The sequence below is a fragment of the Equus przewalskii genome, chromosome 18 (assembly GCF_037783145.1).
Source record: "Equus przewalskii isolate Varuska chromosome 18, EquPr2, whole genome shotgun sequence".
Lineage (NCBI taxonomy): Eukaryota > Metazoa > Chordata > Mammalia > Perissodactyla > Equidae > Equus > Equus przewalskii.
The window spans coordinates 21,237,014-21,257,958 of NC_091848.1; the positions used below are offsets into that span (position 1 = coordinate 21,237,014).

The following is a 20,945-nucleotide window of genomic DNA, read 5'->3' on the forward strand; positions in this document are numbered from 1 at the left end:
AAGAGAAACCAAGTCAGCATTAAAAATTAAGAGGAACTCACAGTCCAGATCGGCTCTTCCTTGTCTCTCCTAGGAAGGCATAGGCCATTTTGTCGACAAAATGTTGGTTACTTACAAACATTTAAAATAAAAGAATGTAACACATTTACATATAACAAGTTACATATAACAAGTAAACTGCATCCAGGTATTGGAATTCCAAACTCCCAGTGACCTGAGCTGCTTGCCAAATGCCCTTCTGTGGAGTAGATTCAGAAAGGAAGATAACATGTCTTCTCATCTATCTTCTTTCCTCCTCAACTCCTTCTCCTTCTCAACTTCCCTAAGCATCCCATTTTTACTCACCACTATTTTACCCCTTAATGTTTTCCCAAAAAAGTTCTCCTAAAATACCTCTGAAAGTAGCAAAAGATAACACTGGGTCTATGTTTAATCAGTGAGGTATTCCTCTCCTCCCCTTCTGAGCTTCTACCTCATTATTGGTGCCGCAGCTTCACCAGTGAAACTTTATTGTAGTCTAGGCTTCTTTCCTGACTCTCCCTCCTTGTTTCTTGGCTATATCCATGTGGCTCATTTCCCCACATCTGCGATCACTGCAAATAGCACACATGTTAAATCCAAGGCAGTTTGGACAACTGTGTGTAAGTCAGGCATTAGTTTTACTGCAATAACATTATCTACTGACTTCCTCTTGTTCCACATTTCAGAGATGGCAGGATCCAGTCTTCAGCATTATAATGCCATAAATCCATACTCTTCATAAAATCACATTTCTAAATGGATACAGAGTCAGCTTTGGAAAACATTTACCAAAACTATTCAATCCTGCTACAAAAGTGACTTTCAAATAACAGTGTGACTTACATTGAAATGAGTGAGTTAAATACAAAAGAGATAAATAAACAGCTGAACATTGCAAGAACCAAACAACTACTTTACCAAGGCACACTCATCGATGTCTTGATCCCTCTTCTGCATCTGTTCTATTGTGTTCTCCCACTGTTTAATGAGTTCTTGTCTTTCATTATGAATCTTACGAAAATCTTGTGCTGCTTTATCCAATTCTAACTGTCAAATAGAGAGCAAATAACATTTCTGTGAATTTAAGTGCTTTTGCCAACATCACTTTGACACTTAAGAAATAAAAATCTTCACTAAACCAACCTGCACACTTAGAGTTTCTGTAAGTTCGTTGTCAAGTACCTTTCTTCTCTGATTACATTCCAAAGTCAGTCTTTCTAATTGCAGAGTCAGCGCCTATGATGTATTTACACACAAACATATTCATAATTATTTTATTAACTTAAAATCCATTAGCATATCTCACATTAAGCATTATTATATCATAGATACACACGTACTTGATATATAAAGCAACTACAAAATAATATATATATATATATATATATGTTCTTTATCTTTTACCCCAAAGGGCTGCAATGAAAACTCAATTGTTTCTAAAAAGGCTTTCAATACTTTTTAAAGTAGGTTAGAAAAAAGGATTAAACAATAACTTGCCATTTAAAATTATTTAAAATAAAGCATTTGGTATTAAATCTATTAGAAAATAGCATGTTTCATAATACTAAAGTATTATCAGATTTAATTACAAGTAGATTTTAAGTAATGGTTATAGTAATTAAATAACCAATACTACTATAGTCTCAAATCAGTAAAAATGATATGCAACGTTCAAACTATTATTTGGACAAAAGAAGTTCAAATACTTATACATAGTTCTTGTACAAAACTTTCTTTTCTGAATTGTTTTTGAGAACTCTTCTCAATCAGGATTCTTAACCCGGAGTCCATGGATCCCTAAATGGCCAAAGGGCTTCAGAGGATCTATAAGACTGAGCAAAATTTTGTGGGTATTTGAGTATAGCCATTCTTCTAGAGAGAGGATACTTGGTTTTATTAGATTCTTAAAGGAGTCCCTGACTCAAAAAAGTTTAAGAACTACTGCTTTAAAATTCTAAGTCTGATTTAGGTAAAAAGGTTGACACACTACAGACTGAAAGAAAACCTAACATTACAACTTATAATTCCTCACCCTAATTTTATTATCATCCTGTCGTGCATACTTCTGAAGAGTGAGGGCATCACTATCTTTATGAGCTGATTCTTCTAACCAGGCCTCCAATGCTTGCTGGTCCCAGTTCATTTGACGTTTCAAACCATCCAATTTTTGAGTAGTTTTAAATATGTTATTCTAATTTCCAAAGAGAGGGGGAAGGGGGAGATTACAAAACATTATATACTATACAAACTAAATAAAACATAACATTACATACTACGTATTAAACAGTAAAGAAGAAATCTCGTCCCTGTCTCTGCCCTCCCGATGTATATAACATACCATAGTTAATTATATAACTATCATACTTGTATTTTAATTTTTTTTTTTTTTTGAGGAAGATTAGCCCTGAGCTAACTGCTGTCAATCTTCCTCTTTTTCCTGAGGAAGACTGGCCCTGAGTTAACATCCATGCCCATCTTCCTCTACTTTATATGTGGGACGCCTACCACAGCATGGCGTGCCAAGTGGTGCCATGTCCGCACCCAGGATCGAACTGGCGAACCCTGGGTCGCCAAAGCGGAACATGCGCACTTAACTGCTGCACCACCGGGCCAGCCCCTATATTTTAATTCTTTAGTTGTGAAATAGAGGGGAGACGATTATACAACGTTAAGAACAGTAGTTGAACCAAAGTTTGCTTAGAAAGGCTTTAGGGTAGCTCTTCCAGAGCAATCTCACTAGTCACTGTGCCAAAAGCACTCCAAGTGGATATGCGATCTTAGTAAAAATAACGTGCCTGATACGCTAACTCCAGCCCAAGACAAGTCCCCTTCAGCCCCTTTCCAGTCAGACTGCTGCCTCCAAGAGGCCTCTTACATAGAAATTTTGGAAGCACTTCTAATTGAAATAAATATAGTAAAGGAAATAAAAATATTTCTGTAAACATATTCATTTAACAAAACTAGATTCATAAAGCAAAACAGATCAATATGCAAACATACATAAGTAATAAACTATGTATACATATATATGTGTGTGTACATTTCCATACGTATATGCATATGTAAAGAGAAGAAATGAATTTCGAAAGAGCACCCAAATCAGGTAACTAAAAACTAAGGGAAAGAGAAAAACAGGTTACAGTAATTTAATATTAGAGTCACAAGCTGATAAATCAATGTGAAAGGTAAAAATTTCGAACAAAAAACGAAATTCAAAATTAAAAGTGATTTTCTTAAATGTGCCTTTTAAAGATTTTATTTTTTACTTTTTCTCCCCAAAGCCCCCCGGTACATAGTTGTATGTTCTTCGTTGTGGGTCCTTCTAGTTGTGGCATGTGGGACGCTGCCTCAGCGTGGTTTAATGAGCAGTGCCATGTCCGCACCCAGGATTTGAACCAACGAAACACTGGGCCGCCTGCAGCGGAGCGCGCGAACTTAACCACTCGGCCACGGGGCCAGCCCCTTAAATGTGCCTTTTAAAAGCGCAGCACTTATTAATAAATTTTTCCTAGTATCATATAACAGGCAGCCAGCATGGTACTTTGCACATAGTCAGGCTCCATGAGTATTTGGTAAATGAATACTGAGAAAATAAATGTAACATTCTACCATTTTTCACTCACATTACAGCTCCATGTGCCTTTCATTGATCAAAAAACAATGTTACGTAAACGTCAGGAAACTAATAAATGCCTTTCCCATACAGAATAAAAATCAATGTTTATTTGGCGAGGGGAGAAGGAACAATAGCACAAAATTTTAAGTAACATTTCAACACATACTTCCTTATCACTTTTCTTTTCCCGTATTGAAACCATCTCATCTTCCAGCCGTTGGATCTCATCCTTCACTCGCCCCAGTTCTCTTTCAGCAATGATCTTAAAATGTTCTTCGCTTTCAATCTCATGCTCCCTGGCTTTGCAGAGAGACTACAGAAAAATATACAAGACAGAAAGCCTTCTCAAATTTTAATATTATAAAATACTTGAAATAATCCATTAGACAAAAAAACAACAAAATCCCCACAAAATTAGATTGGGTATTATTAATTTCACTTCTCTGAAACCTACACCACATTAGACTTTGTGATTCGTGTAGTCGGTGATGCTTACAAGTTGTAAGAAAGTCAGTTCATGGAATGTGCTGGGAGAAAACATTGTTGTCAGCAGTTTTCAGATATGACATTGGTCTAGGCAAACTGCAGAAAACCCAAATTTATATGGTGAGACTTAAAAAGATAGAATTCATTACTTATCTAAAAATAAGAAACGAAAGGGATTTAAAAATACTTGGGAAATGGGATATTTATATGAATTGATCACATACTCTAATTAACAGAGATAATTTTTAAATAATTATGTAAACACTGTTGGTTGTAAATACTTCCTGGGATATATTAATATACAATCATGCCTTTGTGTTATGTTTTACTTAAAAAAATAGTATTTGTTGACTACTGATCTTGTAGCGCTTCAAAGTTATCACCATCAGTATTATTTTTACATTATTAAAGCTATCAGTGTTGTAGGAAGTTTATTATCTTTTGTCTCTATTATCCTATTTAACTATTTAAGGTTTGACTATAACGAAATACACCTACAGAGAGTCTCCGTCTCTCTGGTGCCCAACTCAGTGGTTTAATAACTTAAGGAAAATATGTTGTTCCAAAGTTTATCAATTATTCAATCATATCAGGATTCAAAAATCCTGAGTACTATTTTTAAAAGTTCATTAAATTTGTAACTTTCTAATGAGTCTTATAAACCATGAAATAGTTACTTACCTATATTAATTATAAACTGGTATTAAAAACATGGCTTTGTACATTTTTAAGAATTATAGACTTTTTATAAGAAAGGTAGATGCATTTTTTAAAAAATAGTTTGAGATGGAAGTTAGTAAACCTTCCAGTGCTGATTTCCTGAGCTGTCTGATTTGCTGGGCATCATCAAGCAATGAGGTGTGACACATGAACAGATTGTCCATAAAACAGATGCTTACTTAATCACTTTGTTTTTATTTTTATTATTTGTACTAATATTTCTAAAATGCATCATACTTCGCCCAGTTATCTTAAATAGGCTCCTAAATATAATTTAACTTTTCTACTATCTCAGGATTGTCATTATAAATTTCAATTCTTAAACTATGCTAAAACACCATGGTACCCTAAGGGCTCGTGAAGTGTGTGGACCACTTGCTTCCACTCAAAATGGCCCCAGTGGGTTGTACGGGAAAATTAAAAAGTAGACAGAAACTCTATTATGTGTTATATTATGTCTATTTCTGCCTAGACCCCTCATTTCTCACTGGCGTCACTGTACCCTTCCTAGATAATCTGTTCCCTAATATTATGTTGAACTGTTGGAATGGTGAAGTCTCCTTTCAAATGAATGAATTATTCCTCGAACTTGGTGGCAGTAACGAGTTCCTCAAAGCCTTTTTTCCTATCTACTTTCAGGTTCCAGGTTATACTCACAATAGTTTAGTTATGCTAAAGTTTCCTATTATATCTCTAAAATAAAATCACAGATATAAATGCAGTGTGAAATGTTCCATGACCACACATGACATAATCCTCATGAAGTTCAACATTATTGTACCTGGGTAAATGAGAACTCTTGCTTAACATTTTTGAAGTGAGAAGTCATAGCATTAATTCGATCTTCATAGTCACGTAGCTGATCTTTCAAGCTTGATCTTTCATCCTGCAGCTTTGACAGCTGTAAATAATAAATGCTATGATTAAGTAAAGTCCTACTAAGTTTTTAGAGTATTAAAGGATCTAAAATCAAAGGAAAATTAAATCTTCATTTACTTTGCTTCTTTAAACATCCATTTGAACTTTTAAAATCTACTGATCTTTTAAATATTATAGTGTTACGATTTAGAGATTACCGTGGGAAAATTAGCACCATATTAAAACAGAATAGACATCTCTCTCAGATTTGCAGCATTAGCAGGGTTCAATGATTAAATGCATTTTTGATACAGCATTACTTAAAGGGAAAAAATGAGATTCTATTCCCTAATTAAACCACAAGGTCTCTAAAGGCAACCAGAGCACAGTAACAAGACATAACAAGAACACAGAGCATGAACCATAAATTTGAAAAGTACCTGGACACCAGGCATAATACCTCCTCCCTGAACTGCTATTCAAAACCAGGAGATTTAGGCTAAGCTTAACAGAACAGAAAACTAACTCTCATGTGCTTAGAACGTGTTTTTTAAAGTATTTTGTGTGTCTCTGAATTAGAACCTTGAGCAGAAACAAAACAATGTAAACACAAAACAAACAAACAAACAAACACCTTAGGAAATTACAAGATAGATTCTCAGGACCATTAGAACATGTCACCCCTCAAAGCAATATAAAAGCTCAACAAAACAAAAATGTGCTTCCTTATATGCTTCCTTGGGCTGTGGTTCTCAAGGTTGGGGCTACAACCCAGCAAGTGCAAACACAATCCACTGAAGGGCAGAAGAAAATATCTGAATTTTTAACTAAGGAAGAAAGAAAATAAATACTAATTTACTCATTTGTTATGTCCTATATTTCATTAAACTTACTAATATTAAGTATGTATTTTTTCTTTTTATTTCATTAATTTCAGTTTTTATTTTAATTCCCTCTTTTGTGTACTTTGTTCTTTTTTAAAATTTATTAAGAGGAGTTCTTTGTTTTTACGTTTTGTCTTACTGATTGTTACGGACTAAATGTGTCACTCCCAAATTCATATGTCAAAGCCCTAACCGCTAGTGTGATGGTATCTGGAGGTGGGGCCTTTGGGAGATGAGCAGGCTTAAATTAGGACGTGAGGGGAGGACCCTTGTGACCCTCATGATGAGATTAGTGTCCTTACAGGAAGAGGAGGAGAAACCAGAGCTCACTCCCTCTCTGCCCTGTGAGGAGCAGCCAGAGGGCAGCCTTCAACAGGCCCGGGAAGAGGGCTCTCACCAGAACCCAACCGTTCTGGCACCCAGACCTCGACTTCCAGCCTTTCGAACCGTGAGAAACAAATGCGTGTTCTCTAAGTCACTCAGTCTATGGTACTTTGTTATGGCTACACGAGCTGATCAGGACACTGATCTGAAAATGAAGGCATCTGAGGCCACAGGTTTTCTCTAAGATTTTCACTGTTTCCCACAGATGTGGGTATGAAGCAGTCCCCCTTATTTTTTCTAAAAGGTGACTTTTCCCTTTCAGTTTCTCTTTGATATAAGAGCTATCCAGGAAAATATTTGTTAGAAATTTGCCTAACTATCTAAGATGGATGTCTTCGTCAGGTCAGGGCACCATAGCAAAATATCATAGACTGAGTGTCTTAAACAACAGAAATTGATTTCTCACAGTTCTGAAGGCTAGAAAGTCCAAGATCAAGGTGTCAGTGAATTCGGTTCCAGTGAAATCTCTCTTCCTGACTTGCAGATGGCCACCTTCTTTCTGTGTTCTCACATGGCAGAAAGAGAGAGCTCTGGTCTCTCTCCTCTTCTTGTAAGGACACTAATCCCACCATGAGACTCCATCCTCATGACGTCATTTAAACCTAATCATTTCCCAAAGTCCCCACCTCCAAATACCATCACACTGGGGGTTAGAGCTTCAACATATGAATTCAGGGTCCAGGGACAGACACACAGTCTACAACAATGAAAGATCATTTTTTTTTTAAGATTTTATTTTTTTTCCTTTTTCTCCCCAAAGCCCCCCAGTACATAGTTGTATATTCTTCGTTGTGGGTCCTTCTAGTTGTGGCATGTGGGACGCTGCCTCAGCGTGGTTTGATGAGCAGTGCCATGTCCGCACCCAGGATTCGAACCAACGAAACACTGAGCTGCCTGCAGCGGAACGCGTGAACTTAACCACTCGGCCACGGGGCCAGCCCAAAAAGATCATTTTTTAAATTATTTCTTATAAATTCTATTGGCTTATGATTAGAGAATGTGACCTCTAAAATTTCTATCACTCATTTTTTTTAATTGTGGCAATATATACATAACAAAATTTACCATTGTAACCATTTATCAGTCTACATTTAGTGGCATTAAGTACATTCACATTGTTATGCAACCATCACGACCATCCATCTCCAGAAACTTTTCATCTTCCCAGACTGAAACTCTATATCCATTAAACACTAACTCCCCATGCCCCTTCCCCCCAGCCCCTGGAAATCACCATTCTACTTTGTGTCTCTACGAATTTGACTACTCTAGGTATCTCATATAAGTGGAACCATACAGTAGTTGTCCTTTTGTGTCCAGCTTATTTCACTCAGCATAATGTCTTCAGGGTCTATCATCCACTTTTTTTGGCAGGGGGGGGGGGTGGCAGGGAGGGTGAAGATCAGCCCTGAGCTACCATCTGTGCCAATCTTCCTCCATTTATATATAGGTTGTCACCATAGCATGGCTGACAAGTGATATAGGTCTGTGCCTGGGATCCGAACCCACAAACCCAGGCCGCCGAAGCAGAGCGTGCAAACTTAACCACTCGGCCACAGGGCCAGCCCCAAATCATTTTTAATATAAAACTAACATTAAACACTTGTAGTAAATTAAGGGCATTGAATAGAATGAAAATAAAATAAACCTTGATAATACAAAAATAATAAAACTATTTTTTAATGGGGGAATTTTTAGCAATCACTCTCTCTTATAATCAAGTAATACCTGAAATTCAACAACTCTTTTCTTTTTCTTCTCTTAAATACAAGTGAAATTAAATTAAAAATGTTATGTTAAAAACACCACATATAGTACAATTCCATTTTTATAATACTCCAGTTTGTCTTTTCTATGTTTCTGTAGACGATGATGTCTAGAATATTTAATGCCACAACAGTCACATCATGGGCAACAGTGGGTAATTTTGGGAGGGCATATCTTATATTTTTTATTTTATACCCTTCTGTTCTGCTTGGATATCTTAAATTTACAAGAGTTGCTTTTTTAATGTCAGAGTTTATTCAGGTGAAGTAATTATAGCCCTCATTCTTCTTCCTTTATTGCTCTGTAATATTTTTTATAATAGTTAATATAAGTAACATGTATATAAAATATTGTGAGACAAATATTATGATAATAATAACCAAAAACTAACATTTGAATGGAACTTTAACCTACATTAATGTCCTTAGAGCTGTATAACAACCCTATGAGATAATTATTTTACTTATCTCCGGTTTACAGAAGAAGAAACAGGCTCAGTGCTGGTAAGTAGGATCTGAACACTGAGCTGGATATTTATTATTCCACAGCACTCAGTGCTAGATCTCTTATATTTCCTAACTTTGCCCTTCATGGAAAAAACAAACAAAAACGAAGCCATCTAAATTAGACACGAGTAAATAGGTTGGAGTATTTTGAAAAAAAATATTTTCAAAAAATAGAGTGAAGGATTTTCATGTTCATTTTTCAGAGGCGAGAAAATTTTCTCTTCCATTCTATAAAGTAGTGTAAACATCTGTTCTTCTTGGAACCTCTTCCACACAACACATTGCCATGTGATGGAACTTTAGATTGACTGCTTAAGGTTTTTAAGTTTCCTGAGGTGGTTGCAATTTTGTTTTTGACCACTACTCTGCACTGGTTGCAAGCTGGTGTAAAATATTCCTTAAACTTAAGAGATTTATCATTCTGTGACAACTTAATCCTCATTTTGAGAAGCCGTAAACTGCACATTTTACATTCTTACTAGAACGTCGCTCTTGAAAACATTTCTTCGAGTCACTTCTACTTTAAACATCATAGGCAGAAACTCAAAAAGAAATGTCAACCAGGACGTGTTTTGTTTATAAACACCCGCAAATAACTGTTGCTACGCAAACCTCAGAAGTCCCTTTGCAAGACGCGCTTAAATTCTAAGGAAGGAAAAAGTGGGTGAGGGAAACAGCCTTCCCTCTCCCGTCCAGGAGGCTGGAAAGGAGTTTATGGAGTGGGAAAGGAGGAAGAAGTAAAGATTCAGGCTTTATAGTCCTGAACATCAATTATCGTTTCAATACTTTTATTTTATTTTTTTTTAATGCTTAGCGTGTGCCGAAAAGGGCGGGCAGGTGAGGGAAGGAGACGGGGCGAGGAAGCGTTAAGATGGGGTTAAGGAAAACAGAGAACAGATGGGATTAGGGAAGGAAAAGAGAAAAATGAAAAGGTTGGGGTATTCCTGCCAACCAGAACCCACCCCCACCCCCACCCCTACCCCCCGCCTTCTTCACCTGATCCTCACCTGATCTTCAAGCATCTTGTTCTCCTGGTTCGCCACAGGGATGGCAAACCCATTCTCCCAATGCAGCTCCGCCAGGAATTCGCTACTCATGATGGCAAACGGATAGGGGACCTCAAACAGAGTACAGAGGAAAGCTCTGACTTCTCTTAGCGCCCCTGAGCAGCACCCTAGGCACCCGCAAAGCTCCGGGGCAGTTCTCACCGGAGCCCTAGCAACCGTCCCGCGTCCTTAGTTACCAAACAGGAAGCGCTCAGGCCCGAAGGCTAAACTTCCGGTTGAGAACTTCCCTCCCTGGATCCGCAGCCACGTTTTTGTTTTTGAGCGCCAACGGAAGCGAAGCAATTTACTCCTCCAGAAGTTCGCTGGCTTTGCCAGGCGCCGGCATAACTTTCTATTAAAGTGTGGCCCTGGATCGTCCCCCGACGTCCCCGGAGTCTGTAAAATCGGTGGCGCCTGCAGTCGCCGGGGGACCACAGGGTACGGCAACGGCAACTGTCGGATCGCCGGCGGAAGATGAAAGCTAACGAAAAGAATCAACCACGCTTTCTTTTCAAGTGGGTTTGTTGTTTCATCCACAGATGAAACCTAGTAGGCTGAAGCAGACTGTATTTGGAAGCAGAATTCACTCCCTAGAATCATTGCTGGATATTTTTTTTTTTAAGATTTTATTTTTCCTTTTTCTCCCCAAAGCTCCCCAGTACATAGTTGTATATTCTTCGTTGTGGGTCCTTCTAGTTGTGGCATGTGGGACGCTGCCTCAGCGTGGTTTGATGAGCAGTGCCATGTCCGCGCCCAGGATTCGAACCAACGAAACACTGGGCCACCTGCAGTGGAGCGCGTGAACTTAACCACTCAGTCACGGGGCCAGCCCCAGTGCTGGATATTTTGATGTTCGCCTGTTTTAATCTTCTGGTCTTCCTCTCACTGCTCATCGGCCCCACGGCAGCGCCCTAGCTGACCGCAGACGTGGACTGCGCAGAGATGGCAAACTTGCAGTGCAGTGTGTGGCCCCTCCCGAGCCACTCCTACACCTTTATTTTTCTTTACATTTTCATTTGTTAACATTTACAATCTTGAATTTCACATAAACATGTATATTTCTTCCTAATCTCGAAAAAAGCTAGGAAACAGAGCCCACATTATCAAAAGGCATTATTCGGCTGAAGCGGCGCCCCCTCTAGACTGGCAAAAAACGTCACCAGTTCACTGGTTTAAATTACCTTGCTTGGCGCTAGCATGCATTTGAGTCTATGGCCTCTGTTGTATAGCATCTCAGAACTGGAAAAGACAAAACAGTCAACTAATCTAATCCTTTAGTTTTCCAGATAAATAAACCGAGGTTCCCTGAGGTGAAGCGATTAAAGTAGGCAGGAGCTAAACTAGAATACAGGTTTCTTAATCCAAACTAGGCCCTCTGCAATGACGGTGGTGGTGTCCGGATTACCCTCTACCACTGCATCCTGAGCATCAATTAATTTCGCTGATCCAGGAAACAACTATCTGTAGCTTTCTCTGCCCTTTTGAATTTTATTTTACCTATACTTTGTTAAGCTTTTTACTATAAAAAGTTTATATACATATATATATATATGTGGATAGACAGTAGGGTATAATGAACCCCCATATCTCATCACCTTGATTTAACATTCATATTTTGCCATATTAGCTTCATCTGTATCTTTTGCTGAAGCGTTTTAAAGTAAATCACAGACATCGACATTTCACCTCTAACAACCTGAGCATGCATCACTAATGTTAAACACAGTATCATTAACACATCTAACAAAATTGACAATATCAAAATTCTTCAGTATCATCTAATAACCATTTTATATTCATATTTCCTCAGTTGTCCTGAAAATGTCTTTTTACAGTTAGTTACTATACTTTTGAAACCCTCTCATAGTAGCTTTGTCTGTTTTTGCTTACATGATTTTCCATATATTTAATCTTAGGGACTTAGAAATAGTATCTTCAAAGACTAGAATGAGCAAGACGTTTTACTCCCTACTTCCACAATACCTAAATTCCCAAGGTGGTAGGGGAGAAAGACTCAGCTTATAAAGGAATTTTGACCTATATAGGATAAAGGAATTCTGGAGCTTAAGTAACCTTTTAGAAGATCATCTTTTGTTGTATAATAGTTTAATCATTCCTACTAGTGAAAATGTTAGTATCCAGCCTATATTAAGATGGCAGGTAGCTATTTATACTTGAGATTTGTTATGGCAGTGCTGCTTTTTAAAACTGTTAGTGTCGTGCTGTCCATGTGTCTTAAGCATTCCCTTTCTAACGTCTTATCCCAGTTCGTACTGTGAATACTGAGGCAGCTGCCTTGCGCTGTGCCAGTCTGTTGACCTACCCCTCTCAGTGTCAGCTGTAGCTGCCAAATGCATGACTGCAGCTGTCTTTGCTGGGTACTCTCTTCGGCCCCAAGGACATAAGAAGTCTGGCAGCTGAATCCTTGCAAAGTGTCCCACTTCCCATATTTCAAGGACTCTTTCCAGAATTTCAGGATGACAATTATACAATGTTGAATTTTGGACAAAATGTCCATGCATTCTTCAAATTCCACATTTCTACCTTAAAACAATACCCCTCTTTCTCCACTTCATCACCACAGCATTCCCCATCATCCAGTTCTCACTTTTATAATTCCTCTAGATCATAACTCTATTTGAATTCATTCAGGTCTAGATTTGGAAACAAAACCCAGTTTTACAAGCCTTGTCACTGACCATGAACTATTCAATTTAATCCCCAAATGCTAAGGTAGATATTACCTTTTACTATTTCATTCTCAAGTAGATAAGTTCATCCAAATCAGATTATCCAGGCTAAAGTATAAGAAGATTGTTTGTTTTGCAAAAATAATGTGATCTTGGTAAAAAAAAATAGAAAAATACGTATATGTGTAAAGGAAAAAGACAAGATATCCTTCACCTCCATACCAATCTCATTCCCAAGAGGTTGGCACTGTTTGGTGTTAATCCTATCAGCACTTTTTTAAATGAAGCTATAAATATATGCATATATTAATTGTTTTCTATAGACATAGCATAATATTATATGTATTCTTTACAAATTTATTTTTTCACTTAATAGTGGCCATGTTTCCATGTCAGTACATTAGATCTTTGGTCATTTAATGGCAGCTTGAAATTCAGTATTATCAATTTTAATTTTTTAAACAATGCTGCAATAAACATCTTTATAATACCATATTTCATCAATTCTAGGGTATGCTTGTTTTCACATTTTAATATCTTTGAATCAGAGATGCATCTTTCAATCAGTAGTGTCTTAGATTTGGTGAATAAGATATAAATTTGCATATTTATATATGTTTCTGTATGACATATTCTTAGAAGTAAAATTAATGGAAAACAATTTTGTTTTGATAGATACCACTAAATTATCTTTCAAAATGTCTTTACATACCAACAGAGTATGACAGTATTCTTGCATACTCTGGATATTATGAAGTATTAAATATTTTACAACCTAAAGAGAAAAATGTGGTATCTCGTTGTTTATTGACAATTCTATAATTATGAGTGAGACTGAGCATCACATTTTTTCTGCTAAGGATTTCTTTCTCATAACATTTGCCTATTTTTTTAATAAGGTTGTCTCTTCTTATTGAATTATAGCAGTGCTTTATATGTTATACATTGTATTCTTTGTATGTGTGTGTGTGTGTGTGTATGAATAATATTTTTCTCCCAATCTGTTTTTGGGGTTTTTTAAATTTTCTTTTTAGTATATTTTGCCATGCACACCTCAGAAACTGCTCTCATTGCCATTAATATGCTTCATATTCCAATGGACATGTTCGTCATCAATTTACCTGATCTACGGGCTGCATTTAGCTCAGCTATTCCTTCCCTGTTAAAACATTTTCTTCTCTTGGCTTTTATGACTCTTTGTCAGTTTCCCATTAACCTTCTGAATCTCCTTTGCCATTTTATCTTGTCCTGCTTGACCTCTTAATATTAGTATTCCTCAAGACTCAAAGCTGATCCCTCTTCTCTTCTTACACTTGCTTCCTAGGTGATCATAGCCATTTTCATGGCTTTAAATACCATGGCTGGTATTTTTTTTAATGATTCTCATCAATGTGTCTCTAACCCAGTTCTCTCTTCTGCATTCCAAACATATATCCAACTGCCTACCTGACTTCCATTGAGATGTCTCCTGGATATCTCAAATCAAATCTGATACACAGGTCCAAGACAGAATTCTTGATTTCATCCCACATATATTTTAAACCTCTTTTTCAGTCTTCCCTACCATAGTAGAACCACTGCCATGTATCCAGCTGTACAAAACCAAATCCTGGTGGCCATTACTGATTCCTTACTCTTCCTCACCTCCCACCTCCAATACGTCAGTGTTACATCTCACTTCTACCGCCCCCAATCTGTATTGATTCTAATTCACTCCTTCTCTACTGCCACCACTCCAATTCAGACTGTCATCATCTCTCACTACACTATTGCAATTGCTCCTCAATGATCTCCCCATTCCCTAAAATCCATTCCCCCTCAACAGTTAAGGTAATCTTTTATTCCCAGCGTCTAATTTTGAAATGTTTCCCACATACAGAAAAGTTGAAATAATTTTACAGTGAACACCAATATCCCCTTGATCTAGATGTTTCCTATGTCCTACCATTAACTTTTGACTATTCTTTTGTTATCACAGGTCTATCTATCTAGTCATTCATTAATCCATGTTATTTGTTGATGCATTTCAAAGTAAATTGCAGGAATCAATACACTTCCTCCCTAAATACTTCACCATGCATAGGTTTACTTTTGTTTACATTATTTCCTCTATGGGTAAAATTTACATACAAATAAATACACAAATCTTGAGTTTTGACAAATGCACACACCTGAAGATGTAGAACATTACCCCTACTCCCGCTTGCCTCTTTCCAGTCAATCCCTCCTCTCACCTCCCTCAACCCCCAGAGGTAACTACTGTGCCGATGTTTTCTCTATCATAAATCAGTTGTCTCTTTTTTAAAACTTCAAATAAATGGAAAGGTACTATATTGGGCTACTTTACAATTTATTGCCTCTCAACTCCAAATTCACCCATTTTGCCCACTCTGTGAAAACAGATATGGGTCCTTTAAAGATTTCTCCTTTGACCGTTGGCACAACATCAAGCTTTATCCATAGAGGGCACGGGAGAGACATTGCAGGAGGAAGAAAGTTTTTTTCTTCCTGGTTCCAGTGTGCTCACCTGGCAGGCTCCTGCAGTATCACAGCTTCTCTAACATCCAGTTCCTGCATCTCAGGTGGATGCTTTCTCCAGCATCAGGCTCCTGCAGTGCTTGCAGCTTCTCTGGTTCCCAGCTCCTGCAGTGCACAGCAGCTTTCCCTAGCACTCAACCTACCCCAGCTTGGGCAGTTTTACAACAGAGTACCTCCTGTGAGGCATCTCCCCATTAATAGATTTCTCTGGCAAGTACTGATTTAAAGAACAGATTTCCAGCAAATTCAACCAGCACCACAAAGACTTCTCGGCCACTGAGTAAGCCCTGTGAGGGGCCTCTTCCTTGGGCACTCCATTTCAACTTTAAGGAAGTGACTGCTCCTTATACGGGCTGTTTCTACATTCTTTAGGGTTTTCTTTACTTCTTAACAGCCAACCCCTTGTTACTCCAATCCTCTGTTATAGTTAACAATTCTTTATATTAAACTTTCCCTGTTAAATCACTGTGTGGTTTCTCTCTCCTGATTCGACCCAGACTGATACAAGTATATACTTTTTGAAGTCAGGCTTTTTTTCACCCAGCATAATGTTTTTGATAGTCATCCATATTGTGGTACGTATTTAGGGTGGTTTGTAGTTTATTTCTTTTCACTGCTGAGTAGTATTTCCTTTACATAAATATATTTTATGTATCCATTTTCCTAATGATGAATACCTGGATTGTTTTCAGTTTGGGGCAATTATGAATAAAACTATTATAAACATTCTCGTACAAGTCTTTTTTAAATACACTTTTTATTTTAGAATAATTTTTGATTTACAGAAAAGTTGCAAAGATAATACAGAGAGTTTCTACATATCCTTCATCATGTTTCAGTTTCCTCTAACGTAATCGTTACAAATTAGTAAGGTACATTTGACAAAACAAAGACACCACCATTGGTACATTGTTATAAACTAACCTCCAGATTTTCCAGTCCTTCCATTAACGTTCATTTTCTGTTCACAGATCCAATCCAGGAGACCACATTGTATTTTGTTGTCATGTCTCCTTAGTCTTTCCTGGTCTGTGACAAGTTCTCAGTTTTTTCTTGTTTTTCATGACCTGGACAGTATGAGAAGTACTGGTCAGGCATTTTGTGGAATAGCTCTTGATTTGATTTATCTGATGGTTTTCTCATGATTAGGCTGGAGTTATGGGTTTGGGGAAGAAAACCATAGAGGTGAAGTGCACAGCTCATCACATCATATCAGGGGGTGCATGATGGTCTCATGACACTACTGGTGACTTTGACCTTGATCGTTTTAGGGTAGCATTCACCAGCCTTCTCCATTGTAAAGTTACTATTTCCCCTTCTATATGCTAAATGATTCAACAAGTGCAGCCTGCCCTCAAGGAGGGGGATTACACTCTGTCTCCTAAAGGAAGAGTATCTACATATATTATCTGACATTTTTCTGTAAGATTATCTCTTCTCCATTTATTCAATCATTTATTTATATTACTATGGACTCATGTATATTTTAGACCTTGGATTATAATCCGAACTATGCTATTTTCTTGCTCAACTTGCTCCAGCTTTAGCCATTAGCCCCTGTGTCTCTTTGACATGCTTTCGTCGTTTTGTTTTTTGAGCACCTCCTTGCTTTCTGAAAGGCACTGAAAAATTTACTATGTGTATTTTCCTTTCCCCAGCCCAAGAATTAGCCATTTCTCCAAGAGGCCTCGGTTTCTTTCATTGGAGAGTGGTATTTAGAAGCCAAGATCTGGGCTCTGGGTGTGTTCACTGTTCCTGAGTTGTCATCGCTTCTGGGCCCTCTCAGAAACCAGACTAGATAATACATATATGTATATTGACACATATCTATAGTTGTCTTTGTATCTAGCTATCTGTATAAGCTAAACATTAGTACGTACTGATGTCTCTGACTTCAATCCAGGACCACAGAGTTCATTCTAGCCTTCCCTTCTTACTTATTTGAAACTTCCCCTCTGACAGCGAAAAACCTTGCTTCACTATCCATCATCCATTTACTTATTTGTTCAACCCCAATATACATTTAAAGTAGTTTCAGAATTATTAAAGGATCAGTACAAGCCTTTCAATGACATAAGTTTTTATTTCTCTCAGATAAATACCAAGGAGTACAATGCTGACCATAGGGTAAGTGTATGTTTAATTTTATGAAACATACCAGACCTTTTCCAAAGCAGTTGTACCATTTTAAAGGCTCTCTTTTCTAAAACTTAAATCAGATTTCTTCAAGGTTAAAATTCTTCAGTGGATTCCCAGTTTAGTTAGAATTAAATCCAAACTCCTTAACCTGGTCTACAAAGTCCCATGATCTGATCCCTGCCTGATTTTTGCAACCTCATCTCCTGTCATCCTTCCCTTCATTCACTATGTTTCAGCCACCCTGGCTTTTAAAAATTCCTTGTCAGAGCCTGGAAAAACCAAGCAGTCTTCCAGCCTTGGGGTCTTCATATATGCTGATCCCTCTGCCCGGAACATTCTCCTTCTGTATTGGCTAGTTCTATAGTATTCTTCAGGGCTCCATATTCTTCTGTTTATATATTACTTCCTTAGAGAGGCCTTCCTTTCTTATTCAATCCAATGGAGATTTTCCTGTCATTCTCTCTTATAGCAAATTTTTCAGACCTGGTAATTACATTCCGACAACTCACAATTAGAACTTATATTTTTATTTGCTTGCTTACTTATTTATTTTCTATCTTTGCCACTAGATTATAATAAGCATGACAGTCGGTACCATATGCATTTTGTTCACCGTATATTCAGAAACTAGAACAATACCTGTACACGGCAGTGCTCAATAAAAATCTGCTGAGAGCACAACCAGAAGGACCATGACTACAATATACAGCTATTTACTGGGCGGCTTTGGGGAGAAGAAGAAAAAGGAAAAAGAAACAGAGAAGATTGGCAACAGATGTTAGCTAAGGTACCAATCTTTAAAAAAAATCTGAGAGAATAAATATATGAATCAAAAGAAAAGTTTTAAATTTTTATAGTTAAATGTCAGTCTTTGCCTTGACAACTTTTGTTTTGCGACACACCAAGGAAAGCCTTTCTCAGAAGACTATAAAAATGATCTTTTATAGTCATATACTAAAAAAAATATATTTTTTAGTACTTTTATGATTATATATCCTTCATTAAAATTTTAATGCATATAAAACTTACATTTGTGTATGAGAGGAAGTAGATTCATAGTTCTTTTACAAAACAAATAATAATTTTCCCAGCACCGTTTAGTAAATAGTCACCTGACTCCTTTGGAATGTGTCCTCTTTGTATACTAAATTCTCATATATCCAAAGATGTGTTTCTGGATCTCTAGTATTTCATTGATTTATTTATGTATCTCTACAAAAGTACCACACTGTTTTGAGTAGCATAGCTCCTTAGCATGTTAGGGCCGCACACAACCTCTATCATCCCCATCACAACTATTTTTATCTATTCTCAAACACTTCCTTGAAATCAAGTTGTCAAGTTCCAAAAAGAAAAAAGGACACGGGAACCTAGGGATTTTAATTGAAATTTCCTTGAATATACATAATAATTTAAGAGGAACTGAAACTTTTATTGTATTGTCTTCCTACCCAGAAATATGGTAAATGTCTCCATTTCCTCAGATTTTCTTTTAAGTAATTCGTTCTTAATACAGTTGCATATGACTAGATTCAGAGCATTGACATAACTTGGGAATTTGAAGAAACTTCCAAGATTGCCCCTGGCTACAACATGGACTTCAGCAACATGCAGTGCGTTTACACTCCTGCTGCTTAGTCACTCCCTCCCTCCTGAGGAAACGCATTTTATTATGAAATAGATAGTGACTTGCATAATGATATAACAGTCTCATTGGAAGAATGTCAGAAGGGTCTTATAATTGTCCTGTTGTACAATTTCCCTACCTACACAAAACATGTTTTTAGTGGTGAATATCTTGACCAGTATCTATGAAATTTTGCAAACTGGTGCACTATACAAGGCTGCTCTGTTGGGCCCTGTTAATGAAAGAGATGGATGTAAGTCTTTACAAAGGAATGTTTACCTCGCAGCCCAATATTATGCCTTGTTTCTGAAATCACTATTCCTTTTTTCCAATGTTTTTATCATTGTTGTTGAAACATAGTAATCCCTTGATTAATACTTGCTGAATTAATGATTGGATTATTTTTAAGGATTTATTTTGCCTGATAATAGGGGGCCATAAATATACTTAAAGAAAATATTTTCTACTGCAGAGAAACAGTAGAAGAAAGACCTCCCTAATTACAGACTTTCTAATATCCTTTTCTGGGAAATATGCATTCAGGAAATTTATTTTGCCCATGGCAACCACTGCTTTGTAAAAAATATTACATAATTGAGTTGGGTACAGTGGGATGTGTGCATGTGTATATGTGTGTATGTGTGTGTGTGTGTGTAAAGTCAATTGTTATAGATGAGTAACTTTAAACAACAGCTAACAATTTTCTGTGATTATTTCCTAGATGCAAGGCCAAAGGGACAAAGAAGCCCCTTTATATGAAAGTATTCTCATCTATCCATAAAACAATCCTCAAAATCAAAAGAATTGGCTAAACCAACACTATAAGAAGCTTTGATATTGTTTCGTGCTTTTGCGGGTGGAAACACATATTTTACAGATTTTATTCATTTACTGTAATCCAGTAGATGGTGCTACATGTCTGTATATGTAAAGTACAACAAATGCCTTTTTTCTTTTTTCTTTTTGCCTTTTCTTTCTGTCTTTTTTAGCCAGAACTCTCATCAAGGTCTACTATTATAATGAAGCTCATTATTCCTGACATCTGAGCCAAATCTCTGGGTGCAGCATTAAAGATGTACTTAAGGAGAAAACCCCCCAGAAATAATTGTCGACCAAATACCAACCTAACAATCTATTAGAAGGTTTTTTTCCTCAGCTCATGCTTACTCTAAAATAACAAAATCTGTGGTGTCACACAGAACTCTGCGTCAGTCCATCAAAAACATCCAGATGCAAAATCGTAGTCCTTCTTATTCTTTTAAACACTGCTAGTTGCTATTATTGTGAAGCAACCATAACAATGATAATTAACAATGAAAGTTTAAATTTAGGACTGTAATGGATATATCAACGTGTAAATCAACCATTTAAGAAGATAGCATATGCTAAAAAACTTAGATATATGAAATTTTATAAATATAAAGGTTGTTGTCGAATCGGTGATTAAGCTAACCATACAAATTAATGTTTCTTTGTGAACCATCAAAGATTGGAAGCTTCCAAAAAGCAAGGACTCTATTTAGGTATCAGCACAAATAATCCATATCACTCAGCAACCTACAAACAGTTAATTTATGTTACTTCTTTATAATAAACACAACTAAATTTGATATATAATCTGAATTAGAAGTTATCGATTTTTTGCCTCCTTTTATCTTTCAGA

At 36.9% G+C, this 20,945-nt stretch overlaps 1 protein-coding gene across 2 annotated transcripts in view; it reads right to left on the reverse strand.

Annotated features, from left to right (window-relative positions):
• Positions 1–11,043, reverse strand: part of CCDC39 (coiled-coil domain 39 molecular ruler complex subunit) — a 42,841-nt gene extending 31,798 nt beyond the window's left edge. For both annotated transcript variants that reach the window (XM_070583203.1, XM_008519906.2), the window contains exons 1-6: positions 10,250–11,043; positions 5,625–5,744; positions 3,804–3,950; positions 2,054–2,212; positions 1,165–1,257; positions 940–1,068 (exon numbers count right to left, since the gene is read on the reverse strand). In XM_070583203.1, the coding sequence (XP_070439304.1) occupies positions 940–1,068; positions 1,165–1,257; positions 2,054–2,212; positions 3,804–3,950; positions 5,625–5,744; positions 10,250–10,339 (738 nt within the window). In that variant the 5' untranslated portion in view covers positions 10,340–11,043. The remainder of the gene's footprint in view (positions 1–939; positions 1,069–1,164; positions 1,258–2,053; positions 2,213–3,803; positions 3,951–5,624; positions 5,745–10,249) is intronic.
• Between the last annotated feature and the right edge of the window lie 9,902 nt (positions 11,044–20,945).